The sequence below is a fragment of the Camelus ferus genome, chromosome 14 (assembly GCF_009834535.1).
Source record: "Camelus ferus isolate YT-003-E chromosome 14, BCGSAC_Cfer_1.0, whole genome shotgun sequence".
NCBI classification, from domain to species: Eukaryota; Metazoa; Chordata; class Mammalia; order Artiodactyla; family Camelidae; genus Camelus; species Camelus ferus.
The window spans coordinates 17087001-17101420 of NC_045709.1; the positions used below are offsets into that span (position 1 = coordinate 17087001).

The 14420-nt window shown below is 32.1% G+C and overlaps 1 protein-coding gene across 7 annotated transcripts in view; it reads right to left on the bottom strand.

Moving 5' to 3' along the window:
- The window catches only part of PDS5B (PDS5 cohesin associated factor B), a 163850-nt gene that overhangs the window by 64425 nt on the left and 85005 nt on the right, over positions 1-14420 (bottom strand). For all 7 annotated transcript variants that reach the window (XM_032496325.1, XM_032496322.1, XM_032496326.1 and 4 more), the window contains 5 exons: positions 13847-13960; positions 7754-7835; positions 4729-4777; positions 2332-2471; positions 952-1067 (listed from right to left, as the gene is read on the bottom strand). In XM_032496325.1, the coding sequence (XP_032352216.1) occupies positions 952-1067; positions 2332-2471; positions 4729-4777; positions 7754-7835; positions 13847-13960 (501 nt within the window). The remainder of the gene's footprint in view (positions 1-951; positions 1068-2331; positions 2472-4728; positions 4778-7753; positions 7836-13846; positions 13961-14420) is intronic.

A 14420-nucleotide genomic window follows, 5' to 3' on the forward strand; every position in this document is an offset into this window, starting at 1 on the left:
TCTGATTCAGATACTTCCTTGGACTAATACAGAGGGTCCCAGTTGTCTCTTTTGTTTTATTTTTCAAACTGAAGAACTCCTTTAAGTGAAAAATGATGCAAGAGTCCAAAGTGATGAATAGGTATCCAAAGTAGGGTCCCCATACTCAGGGGCGGAGGGGTCCACAGGCCAAAAACTACACCTTATGCCCTCCTCAAAATAAAAAAAAAAAAAATCCCCAAAGTGGCTTCACTGAGGACAGAGTGTACCATTAGTATTATTTATTTTAGATTCTAATATATATCACTGAAAGATACTACTGATCGCTCATAATCAGTATGCTATATGTATTTTATAAGTGCTTTACTTTTTTCAACCAGTTGAAACATTTTAAGAAATGTGAAAAGAAAAAGAAAAAGAAAAGAAGAAAAGCACTTTTCACACTTTACAAAAGGGAGTACAGACATAAAAAGAAAGTATTTTCCAAGATGTCATAGTCAGATGATATCAAACCTCAAATTTTAAATAAAGGTTGTTTATTTAAACAGTGCTTTAGATACACTGCTTTACAACATGTTCACCCAGTTTTCTTTTCTTGAGGGTAGAAATGCAATTGGTTTCTATTAGCTAACCCATGCAAGCTAACTAAAAAGAAGAATTCCTAGTATCCTACTAACAGATAAAAGCTGGGCTTGGATTGACAACTTTTCACCCAAATTGAAGGAGTACATAAAATTAAAATAAATAACAGGAAAAACTAAATACATACAGATTTATACAGATGAGTGTGTGTATATACACAAAGATATGTATGAATAGCTGTATATACAGATGAGTGCATAGCCATCATGTAAATAAATAAATCTATACAGATGAGTGCTCTCTATACAGTAGATACTCAATAATGAGTGACTAAGTGAGGCATGAATGAATGAACAGTAATGGAAATTCAATATTTTAATATACAAATACCTGATAGATTCAGTATCTATATGCACAGGCGCTATCCTCTCCAAGAGAAACTTGATCATTTCCAGAAAAGGATTTGTAGGCTGTTTGGGGTTGCCCAACTTCTTAGTTATTTCACGCTGTAATACAGATTTTTAAAATATTTTAAAAGTATGTTTAAGTATTTAATTACATTTAAATGTTAAGAACCTATAATAATTAAAACCATGTAGTATTGGTGCTATAATAAACAAATCTATAGGAATTGAACAAGCCTGGAAAACAGATTTAAGAATTTAGCATATTGAGAAAGGTAACATTTCAAGTAATAGGAAAAAGAGAGATTATTCAATATATTGAACATATTGAATGTTGAATATTATTTCAAATTTCAGCAAAATTTCAAACAAATTTCAGCAAATAAAAGTACCAGGGGAGCTTATTAAAACTACAGATTGCTAGGTCTCATTGTGAAGATTCTCATTTGGTAAATCTGGGGTGGAGCCAAGAATCATCTTTTTTTTTTTTAAAGGCTCTAGGAAGATACATGGGCAATGGATTAAGAAATACTGACATTACTAAACAGTCTCATTGACCTGCAGTAGAATGGGATCTCATAAGCAGGACTCTAAAGGTAAAAACCATGAGGAGGCTCAGTGAGATAATAAAACTATGGTATGTAAAGGACATCATAAACAAAATGAAAAGGGTAAGCTACAACTGAGAAAATTATCTGCAGCTTAACATACAATACCACTGACAAACTGACAAATCAATAAGATAAAGACAAACTGTCCAGAAAAACAGGCAAACATGAAAAACACACACTTACGAAAGAAATATAAATGGCTAATACACCCAAGCAGAAAAATGGTCAGACGACCAGCAACAAGTTTTACAGATCCTACCAAAATAACTAAGTTTTGCTTGAGTTTTGCTTATTTCCAACAATGGTACTGGCCAATACTGAATTTATCCTAAAGAAATGAAATCAAGACTGTGTAAAGTTATTTAGCTGTAAAGATATTAAAGTATTCTTTATATTAATCAAAAACTGGGAAAAAATTTAAATGTGTAACACAAGAGGACTCTTCAATAAATTATGATATATATATTCAATGGTGTGCTATGTTGCTATTAAATACAATACTATAAAAGACAAATTAATAGAAAAAGGTAAAATGTACAAAGCTGTATGTATAATATAATCCTATTTTGGCAGGACATACACCATGATATTAACAAACAATTGTCTCGATAGAGGAATTACAGTTTAACTGTACCGTTATTTTTGTGATATTTTCTAAATTTTATATAATAAATACGTATTATTTTACCAAAGGAGACACAAAAAGATTTGGGAGTTTCTTCAAACAGTAGCTCTTTTAAAATTTCTTTCCTTACCACACAACCTTCAGCCTGCTTGCAGGAACATGTTGGACTGACAAGTACTTCTAACTGTTTCCTTATTTTCTCATCATCTTCTAACACCTGTGTGAATTTCTTCATGAAATCCTGAGCCTTACCAGGATCTGGCAAATTTCCTTAAATTAAATCAAAATTCAATAAAAATATAATTTTAGAAATTTCTCAAAATAATAAAAAGTCAGTATTTTTTATTCTTTTTATTACTTTGATAAATAATCCTAACTTACAAATTCAGTTTAATTCAATAAAATAAAAATTGTGGAGCACCTTCAATAGTAAATTTTCACAAACAGAAATGTTTCCTAGAAACATAAAATAAGATCACCGTGAAGGACCATCTATGCAGGGAAAGATTGAAATGGCTATTTCTAAATCACTTCTTATAATATCTAACGGCATTAAATGTCAACCTGAATAATACCAATTTTATTACTGTCCCCTTGAGCTTGCTGCATACATTGCTGTTTTGTAATTCATAGCAAGATATCAATAAGTTTTACCTTTAAGAAACTATTTTCCTTTACTGCATTGTTTATTGTTAAACCAGCCAGAGATGATTCACACACACATGCATGCTGAGCAGCATGTTCCAGGTGTTACTGCTGCATTTGCCAATACTGCGTGTGTGAGAAAGGATGAGTCCTTATAGGATCAGAAATGATTTTTACACTACTCTCCTAATATATCATATATCAAAACACTTAACGAAAGCTAATGAAATATTCATTCTAGCATCTTTTTTTCTGGTTACTCACAACTGTGATGGAGAAACTAACTAGGCAGAATACTTCTAATAACTGAAATTGTAATATAGAACTATGGACTGTAATAAAAGTAGTAGAAATTTGTTGAATCTTAAATTATGAACACAGTAAATGCCATTTTCAAATTCATATACAACTTTGAAATTCCATTTTAAGTCTTGGCTAGATCACTGTAGTAAGAAAAATTTCCCTTCTAACTACTTGACTGTGTAACCTTTCCATATTTTTATAATACAAAAATTCTATTGCTCTGTTTGCAAACAGTTTGGAAAATGTCACTTTACAGCCCCTCCATAATGTATATGCATCATATTAAAGGTTACAATAAAGCCTATCATTTCAGAAACAAAACAAAAAGAAAGTGAAATGGGGGTGGAGGAAGGGAGAAGAAAAGGGAGAGAAGAAGGAAGATAAAAGGAGGGGAGAGAGACAGAGAGACAGAGAGACAGAAAGCGAGGGAGGGAAAAACAACAACAAAACTCTTCAATTCAGGATTCTACAAATCTCCCTGACCATGGAACCCTTTTTTCTAACAAAACTATTAACACCTGCAGGATACTAGCATTCCTCAGAACAGAATTTGGGAAATAACTGCACTTACTGGAAAAAAAATGGATAGGGGGTTAAAAATAGAAAACAGGAGATTATCTCCTTTAGGGGATAATGTCCACAGCCAAACAACCAAGGAAATAGTTATTTTAAAAAAGCAATAGCATAAAATCATTTGCTTTAAGTTATCCAAAGGGACTGAAAACTAATTTATGTTAAACTGCCCAGGACTAAAAGATATTTGGGTCTGAAATTCCTACTCATGCTAATAAATCTTCTATCACCTAGTCTAAAACCCAATGAATTAGGCTACTCTTCTCTCCAGTGTCTCAGCATTACTTCCACACACATCTTGCAGTATTTGTTAACATCTCAGAAATCCATCTAAGATCTCTTCATTACTACGGAGTGGAAGGTCAACAGAAGATTTCTCCAGGCGTTCCTGTTTTTCCATCCATATGCTAACCGCAGTGATCTCTGAGGTCAGAAGAAAGCAAATGCCCTGCAAAAACAGCTAATCTTCCCTATTCCTGCGCTGAACAAAGGAGATGGGCTACACAATCTTCCAGTATTCATTGTTAAAGGCAATTAAATTAACATTTTATTTGAAATTACTAAAAGTAAAAAAGCAAATTAGCTTTTTTCCCAAAGGAGCTCTTTTGTAGTTACTAGGTATATCCTTCACTATAAATTTCAGCTTAGAATGAAATTAGCTTCAAATAAATTCACATTAGAGCAAAGCGACACCAAAGAACTGACTAAACAGCAAGTTTATGCAGTAACTTGAATGAATTCTCAAAAATAAGTTTATGTAATAAATACTTTCTCCAGCTCTTGCTCATTTCAATACACAAAAGAAAATACTGTGTCATATGCAAAATAAATGAAAATCAGAAAAAAAAGAAAAGCTGAGTATGTGGGGAAAAATCAATCAAGAACACTTTAATCTTTTCTATATTATCACAGCCTAAAATGCAACTCCATGAAACACTTTACATTATCAGAAAGAAACGTTTCAAATAAACCTTAAATTTTACATACAATAATTAAAATAACTTACTTGTAATAACCATCACTTTTGAAAATATTGCCTTGACACTGGCATCTGTCTGTAAATCACACACAAAAAATGGAAAATTAGAATTTACTAACAACAATCTTCATTATATTATTCAGAAAATTAGGTAAGCACAACCTACTAACCCAAGGCCTGCACCCTGACCACCATTATATGCTCCTTCTTTAGCCATGTTTCAACTCCAGATAAACTGAATGAAAGGTGCAAGTGAAACCATACTGCACTGTTGTCCCCTCTTCTCTCATCTTGTTTTGTCAGCCTCCAAAACAAAAAACAGACTGCTGCACCAACCTTTCCGGACAGGGAGATACTTTGTTTTTCTTAAGTACTCAAAGAACAGGGCAATTAAGTTTAAAAAAAGGAAACGGTTCTCACGTTTTTAGCCTTATTTCAAACAAAAAGTTGACAATTAACACAATTCTGATTGAACTGAGGTATTCCTAAAATTGTTATGCCTGAGGATTATAAGGCACAGTCAGGAAGCCTATGTGGAAGACTGGATGAAGGCAATTAAGATGCCACTGATTTGTACAAAAGATTTTTCCAAGAGTGTTAGTTATTTGCTACTATTTCAGTTAATGAATGTGTTCACCACATGGTGCTGCATGTAATACACTTTGTACAAAGTCATACGTATAAAAGATGTTTCTAAGAATGCCAGTTGTTCATTCCATCAAGTTAGTGTTATTTAGAATAAAAAAGATAGCAATAAGCAACTCTGTAAAATATTGAGCTAGAAAAACATTGGGATGAAGGCAACAAATCAAAACACAAATAAACTAACAAACCAACCCTACTGAGGAGGAGCTTGCTGAGGGGAAGTAAGAGATAAAGAATAACAGAGTACAAAATCTAATTCCCAAATATTTAGAACTTAAGAGTATTTGAACAGATCTGTCTAGAAACGTAAGATTTCTACTGTTGTTGTTTAATTTGGGGGGAAAGAGGTGGTGCTGGGCTTTTAAGAAATTGATCCACATGAAAAACATCATACAAGGTACAACACAGCAAATTACAAAGTCATTTTGAGAGGCACTGAGCAAATCAATACAGTTAAATGAAGTAGAAGGGCTACACTGCTGAGTTAAGAATAAAAACAATCTTAATTACAAAGAATAATGAAGTCAAAGAAACATACATTGATTATTCAGTATCTAAGAGTCTTTCTGATAAAATGGAATTATAAACACCCAAAAGTTAAACATAGCTTTGTATTTTTTTCTAACTTTAACTCTACAATATACAATATCTACTATAATTCTCAGTATAAAGTGAATATTAAGTAATAAGAGACTAATTCTTCTTTCTAGTTCCACTTTAGAGTCCTATCTTCCTCCATTCTTTCTCTTCTTCAACCCCACCACACATGAATGAGAATTCCATATTTAATTTGGATGACTTCGTAATTATTTTAAGACAATTGAAAGAAAAATTCCTCAAAGTAGAAGGGAACTAAACATTCTAATTGAATTAAGACTGTATTTTATCTCACGTACAACTGTACAGGAAAGTAATAAGACCTCCTAAGTTTTACCAACAAGTAAGGGGAAGAAGCTCCCACTAAATAAATTTTACAAGGACAGTGAGAGTCAAAAACAAAGTTATTTTTTATGACAAATGCATACTTCATACTGTTCAACGTATGCCCTACACACTTAACATGCTACCTGGGTACTATTAAGAATTCAATAATGCCTGAAATCAGGATTAATTTTATATACATGCATAAGAACATCTTACATTTTTAATTAACACTTTTGCAACTTTACAAAGAGGAAGTAAATTAATACAGCTCTAGCTAGCAAACAAGGGCACTTCATCCATAGCTTATTATTAACTAAAACACCCTAATTTATTGCATTATAACATTGACTGAAACACATGTTTATTGGCTGAAACATACTAACTTAACTGGGATTTTCCAATTTCCCTCCTTGGCAGAGAAAGTACTGAAACAGAACCACTAAAATTAGTTTTAAGTCATAGACTATAAGGAAAAACTTAGTCTAGCAGGTTAAATATATTCAATAATCATAGAAGGTTAAATTATGTTTAATAAGCCATAAACAAAGAGGTTATTGTTAGCCTATAAAACAAAAATACTACTCAGTTATAAGCTTCAATTTGGCAAACAAGTGGTGTGAAATGCCTTATTACTTGTGATTTAGAGGTTTAAAAAAAAAGTGAGATGGTCACTATAAACCAAACAGCTAGCGTTAGCTCACTGATTTTTAGGGCAAATGGCCAAATTTACATCTAGGAAAATCAGAAATTTTCTCCCCTTAGATGAAATAATTCCACTCTATTGATCTTCGTCCTATGAACAAGAGGTATATTGGGGCAGGGGCTGGTGGGGGGGTCTACTATGCACTGAAAAAGAAAAAAAAAACACCATATTGTTTCCCCTGATGCAATTTAAAATACGTTGTTTTTTAAGTGAACTATATCTTTTATAGGCCTATATATAACATTCTCAAACCACACCAAGTGGATGAATAACCATCAATTATAATTATGAAGACCAGTAAGTAGTACATTAAAATTACCGTAACATTAACTGTGAGTAAAAATATCAAGATATTTAACTATAATTACATGATACTAAAACTTTCTATAACCACAAGACTATACAGAGATGATGGGAGCACTTTAATGTGGCAACATGAAGTATAATTTTACTCTATTCTATATGCTTTCAATGATGCTGAGTTACTGTTTTGGCTTTATTTAATTTCAAAGTTATCCAAAAAACCTTAATTCTAAATACACAAAAGTACATTCTCTTTCCTGCTGGATATTACCTTCTGTAGATACACTAAATTTAAATTTTTCTATGTAATAAGTTTCTTTAAAATTTCATGGTTCTAAGTCAGAGACCACAGGTTCTAGAGTCAGAACTGTTCTACATAGAAATACCCGTTTAACACATAGCAGCAATGGTGAAGAGTAAAATACATGTGTTTTACAGAACTTATCAAAGGAAAACTTCTCATTAAATTTAACTTACTTTGGGTTGCTTAATTAAGTCAAGCAAATCCTTTACTTGATGTCTGAGCAGATTTTGACATTTCCACATTTCATTTAATGCTCTGAAAAACACAAACACATAAATTTAAATAACAAAATAGGATAAGAACCCTTCCAGAATATTCCAACTATATTAATTTTTTTAAACTTCAAATTACAAAAAGAGATGACAGACATGAGGTGAAATTTATAGGACTAGGACTAAGCAACTGATGATGTATGAAGAAAAAAGAGGAGTCAAATATAAGAAATAAAAACATTTGAGGAGACGGCTATATCAAAAGAAATAGTGGGTTTTTTTTTTCTTTTGTACAAAAATATGGAGGATCTATCATTAACTGAAACATGTCTGTAGACAAGGGCATAGCAATTAACTGCAGAGATTAAACAATATTTAATGGAGTAAGGTCCTGTAGGAGGCAGGATGAAAAGGAATCAAAGACACAAACAGAAAAGAGTTAGTTAGCCATGAGAATGAGGATGCTTTTTTCTAAAACAGAAATATAATTTTAAATAACAGATGTAATATTATATACTTTCATTTACAAGTAATATTTATAAATTATATATGTGAATATTCTTCTTATATCCCGAAATTTTGATGTCCTTATAGTATTTTTATTGTTCTTTGGCAGGTATTTAAATCTAAAATGAAATTATACAGGTACTCAAGAAAAATATACATAAAACAGAGAGCAGTTAATGCTACTGAAATATTGTTACAGAAAATAAGAACCAATCACATTTTAATTTTAAAAAGGAAATTCCCCCAAACCAGATAATACTTCTCCTTCTTTTGTTTTCAATTATCTACACTTCTGTTAACCTCCATTATCACACATATGAAGCACTGCCAAAAAACACTAATATAATGCAGAAGCATACAAAACCACTCTTCCTCTCTTGATACATAAGGCAACTGTTTAATATTTTAATTCTCTTCAACAGTACATTTTAAAAATGCCTTTGCATTTTTTAAAAGAGATAAATTAGTTTAAATCTGGACACAAATTCTTTTAAGGTAGTCACTCCAAAATGGTACTGACAAACCAAGAGTATTGGGGCATTTTCATCTTTAAATAGCTGTACCTTACTGTTTTCAAGTTACTAAAGTTCCATAAAAAGTTTAACTAGCAATCTTTAAGAATATTAACATTAAAAGAAAAATGACCATTATCCAGAGGACTGTAAAAATCTAACAGCTAAGAGTCATGTAATTAATACAGTAATTTTCAAAGAAATAGAATAGCCATCTCTGAAATTCCTTCTGAACTTCAAAGTCAGTGAATTCTCTCTCTAACTATACCTTCTATCACAATTTACAACTTCTTAAAAGGCCTGGATTTTGAAACTTGCCTTCACTTAACATAAAGCAGAAATTATCCTACCTATTAAAGTTATTTACTAATTTAAAGATGAAATCTCAAGCAATTCTAAAGCTCATTATAAACTATTACGGTTATAGCTTAAATCAAAAAGTGACCATCACTGACTAAAAATTTGTAGTATAACATATTTAGGGTGAGCATATCTCAAGTATTTTAATTAAATTATATTAAGCAGCAAAGGCAATGTGTCCTTGCATTCTGCCCTTCTAAACAGTACTTGAGGGGAAAAAAAAGTTATACTAGTAGAAGCTAGTATACTAGTAGAATCTACTATATTACTATAGTAGGAAGACAAATACCCATTTATTTAATATTAGCCTGAAATCCAGCTCTGTCACTAAATAAACATGAAAAATCTGGTTAGAGCCTGGATATTTTTACATTTGCTAACTGACATTTTAAGTAGACAACCAGTTCCCTCACTAGGGCTTCTCCTTGTTTGTACCAACATACCACAGGTTTACGCCAATTCAAAGAAAAAGACAACTGTCACTGGGCTGCACTCAGAAACCTATCCCAATGTTGAAGAAAACCTTTTCTCCACCCTTCTGCTCCCAACTGGCAAAGTACCCATCAGACTCAGCAGTACAGAACTGTGCAGATGAGAGCCTGCTCAATGAAAGAGAAGATCACAACCAGGACACCTGATACTACTACCTACTCTTGCCGCTAACAGCTGTTCTGGGAAACTTGAGGGAGGTGGAAATAAACACCATGATCAGTGAGTACTCAAGCCTTCCTCTATTCTCTTTTTTGATAATCAAGATATTTAATTAACGTAGAGACTTATCCAAAAGCTGACACACATCAAAAAGTCTAAAATATAGGAAGTATTTTGTCTTCCCCAAAAGAACATAGTCATAGAATAAAATATACAGCTCTTTGAGAAAACAATGAAAAAAAAACCCTTACCAAACAAGTTCTCACCAGGAACCTGTTTGCCAAGCAGCTATTTTTAAATCCCTTTCAAACTAATTACATGGAGACAGCCTAAATGTCCATCAACAGATGACTGGATAAAGAAGATGTGGTATATTTACACAATGGACTACTACTCAGCCATAAAAACCGACAACATAATGCCATTTGCAGCAACATGGATGCTCCTGGAGAATGTCATTCTAAGTGAAGCAAGCCAGAAAGAGAAAGAAAAATACCATATGAGATCACTCATATGTGGAATCTAAAAAAGAAAAAAAACCAAAAACAAACAAAGCATAAATACAAAACAGAAACAGACTCATAGACATAGAATACAAATTTGTGGTTGCCAAGGGGGCGGAGGGTGGGAAGGGATAGACGGGATTTCAAAATTGTAGAATAGATAAACAAGATTATACTGTATAGCACTGGGAAATATACACAAGATCTTATGCTAGCACACAGAGAAAAAAATGTGACAATGAATATATATATGTTCATGTATAACTGAAAAATTGGGCTGTACACTGGAATTTGACACATTGTAAATGATTATAAATTAATAAAAGTTATATTGTTAAAAAAGAAAAAAAGGGAAAAAAAGGAATAAAAAAAGGAAAAAAAAAAGGAAAAAAAAAACTAATTAGAGGCCACAAATTCAAATGACTTTCTGGGCTAGAATAGTAATGCAAATGATTAAAGTAGGACAGCTATTATAATACAGAGTGGTGAGGACTATAGTGAAATTAAAAACTAACAAAAACATCAATATTATTAGTATTCACAAATATGGGGGGGAAATGAGACAAAATTTGATACACAAAAAGACTGACAAAAAATAAGACACCTGATGTTTAGGAGGATGTAGAAACTTACAAAACACTGGTAAGAGTATAAATTAGAGTAATCTTACTGGGAAATAATTTGACACCAGTTTATAATGCTGAAAATGTGCATGCTCAGCCAATCCACCCGTACCTGTAGACTAGCAATCCCAAACCCTGGCTGCCCATTAGAATCTCCAGAAACGCTTTTCTAAAAACCCCAATGCCCTACTACACTTCAGACAATTATGCAGCCAAATGTGAGAACCATTCATAACCATACCTTAGAGAAACCCTTGTGTATGTATACTAAATCGAAAAATGTTCACAGTAGTACTATTTGTATTACTAAAAAAATGGAAACAACACAAATGTCCAAGCTTTCCATTGACTCATATTTCCAATGTCAAGATGATGGAATAAAATTGTGACATAATGACATAATGTAATCCAATACCACAGTGAAAATGAATGACCCACAAGTTATATATATATATAGTATGCAAGAAGCTTAGGAATGTAATAGAGTGGTGGGAAAAAAAAAATCACAGAAGACTATATCCACAATTATTCCATTTTCATAAAGCTCAAAAACAAGCAAAAATATATCATTTATTATTAAAGGATATAACATTATATATATACATACATATGATGAAACAATTTCTTAAAAAGAAATGAGAAACACAAAATTAAGGCTAGTGGTTTCCTCTGGGAGGAAGGCAGGAGGATGAAAGGTAGAAGAGCTCACAAGTTGGGTGGCGGATTCACAGATATTTTTATTTTATTACTGTGCCTCAAAACTTATATTTGATTTCTTCGCATGTATTAAATATTTCATAATAATAAACGTAAAGACTTTTGGAGAAAATAACCACAGATAAATGTAAAGTTAAAGTAATAAAATGTTGATAAGTATTAGGTGTATAGTTGGGTTAGTTAATTCCCGAAAGTTGGTTAAAATAAAAAATCATTTAAAAATATTATATATATCTTATAACACAATAAAAAAAATCACAAAAAAACAAAAAAAAACCCAAAATAAATAAAAATAAAATTATATATATCTTACGTAATTTAACTTAAAACAAGTAAATATTCACTCACTCACCAACTATTTCTGTAGAATCAATTGCTCCACAGGTTGGAATCTACTTTCAACTTTTCCATGGCATTATTTTTCAGTGTATTTCCTATGTCACCATTTTTATTTAATTCAATCAAATGAGCTTGTCATTTAAGCGAAGATATCTAATAAAAATATTTAGTTGTATCTGCTATTTATGTTTTCTATATTCTACTTATAATTATTTTCTTCTCTTTTTCTATTTCTAGTTTTCATTAATTTTTTGCTCCTATGGGTTTGGAAGCTATACATTCAAATTTTACTTTTTAAGGGTGACTCAAATTTTTAATACTCACACTTGATTCATGGTCTAAGTAATCAACATGTCCATCCTCACTCTTATATGATAAAAGACACTTAGAACATTTTACCTGCCATCTTACATGTTGTTATCTGATAGGGTCCACCCAGGCATGGGGCAGGGTGTCCCAGGGACTCTCAAGAGAGCTCATGTACTATTACAGTTGCGTATGCTGGCTAAGTTTCAGCCTACATGCTAAGCTACTTTTTAATCCATACTCCCACCACTTGAAAACTTTATCCTATTCCTTCCTTCTGGATTTAACGTCCTTTTTTATTCTTTAGCAATTCTTCCAAGTAGGATCTATGAGTGGTTAACTCTCATTTTTTGCTGGAAAGTGTCTTTAATTCATTTTTACCCCTGAATGATAGCTGAGCTGAGTCAAGGAGTCTATACTGCGTGTGATTTCAAATAGGTTGTTTCAAATGGAATATATATATATATGAAATATATATCTATATCTGTATATATCTATCAGTCATCCATTCTAAGGGGTCATCAATTACACCACGAAGAAAAGGATGCATTTCAATTCGTTTTACAATCAATTAAATATACTGGTAACTTATTTTACTATATGCAGTGGAAAAAGAATGAACTTTGGAACCAAGTAGAAGTGAGTTCAAATTCTGGCTTTGTCTGTTATTGCCTATATAACTATGTGCAAGTTAATTGACCACTGTGGGATTCAGTTCACCACGCGTAAAACAGGAAAAAAATACCACTTATACTAGGACTTGCCAAGCTTTTTCTGTAAAAGGCCAGATAGTAAACATTATAAGTTTTGTGGGTCATACAGTCTCTGCTGAAACTACTCAACTTTGCCACTGCAGCACAAAAGCAGTCATAGGTAATACAAATTCCTGTGCCTAAGTACAGTGTATATCAAGAAATACACATATTTCCTCCTGCAACGTTTTCCTCAATACATCTATGAAAGATATAAATAGCACATATAATAATTCCCATGGGGGAAATTAAACGCCAACTCCCTACAAAGGCTTTCAAAAGCATTTTTTGAATGAAACAGTCATAAAAATATATCTGTGCTTACCCTTATGCCAAACTACAACACAATGTTGAAACTGTGCAGCACACAAATATGTACACTACTGCCCTACACCATAATTCAAATCAGTATCAGGTGAAAACAAGAAAGCAGAATTTCATAATATTAGCCTTTCTAACCTTAAGGAAAACACAAATAAAAACAAAAAGTACATCAATATTTCTTGAAACATTATTAAGATATGGAGAGAGAAAAAAATAAATCCTAAAAGATTCCATGTCAACCAGTTCAGTTTTTTAAGTGCTTACAAAAATCCTGGTTAATTTCATGTTAATAGCAGTACTTCTGAAAAAATACCCAAGTATTTTATTGTGCCTGATCATTTAAACAATGTTTGTATTACATAAATTGTTGACATTTTAAAACACAGTTGTGCTTTCTTTTCCATACAATCCAGTATACTGTAAAAGACGGAAAGAACAGGATTTGACATTGGAAACATACTTCACAGCATTTAAGTCCAGTGTGGCATATAAGTAATATAAGCATTTCATCCGTTCTGTAGTTTCCAAATTGTGGGGGACCATGTACTGAGCAAAGATCCGTTCAACAAGCAATCTACAAAAGAACACAGAGAAGATACTGAATTGATTTCTTTAAATGTATGTATTAACTGTATGTAAAACTCCAAAACACATAAAAAAACACATTTTATAAAAGAGCTTCTTTCTGAGTGGAGATGAGATTTCCAAATCAAAGATTTCCTTCTATAAGAGTGCAAAAAACAAACAAACAAAAAAACCCCATGATGGATGCACTGTAAACAGCCTTACACCCAGCTAAGGTAACTACCTCTGCATAACCTTGGGCAAGTTAAGGACTTGATTTCCTTGTTTGAATAATAAAGGGTTAAAAACTACACCAGAACCTTCCAAGTGACAAATTCTAATCATCTATAAACTCAAACTATAAAGAAATGTTTAAGATTCTTCTGAGTTTTCATACTGACCATCATGAAAAAAGACCTGGTGAGAAATACAAAAAGGGGGAAGGGGGCAGTGCTATAATACAAATCTCT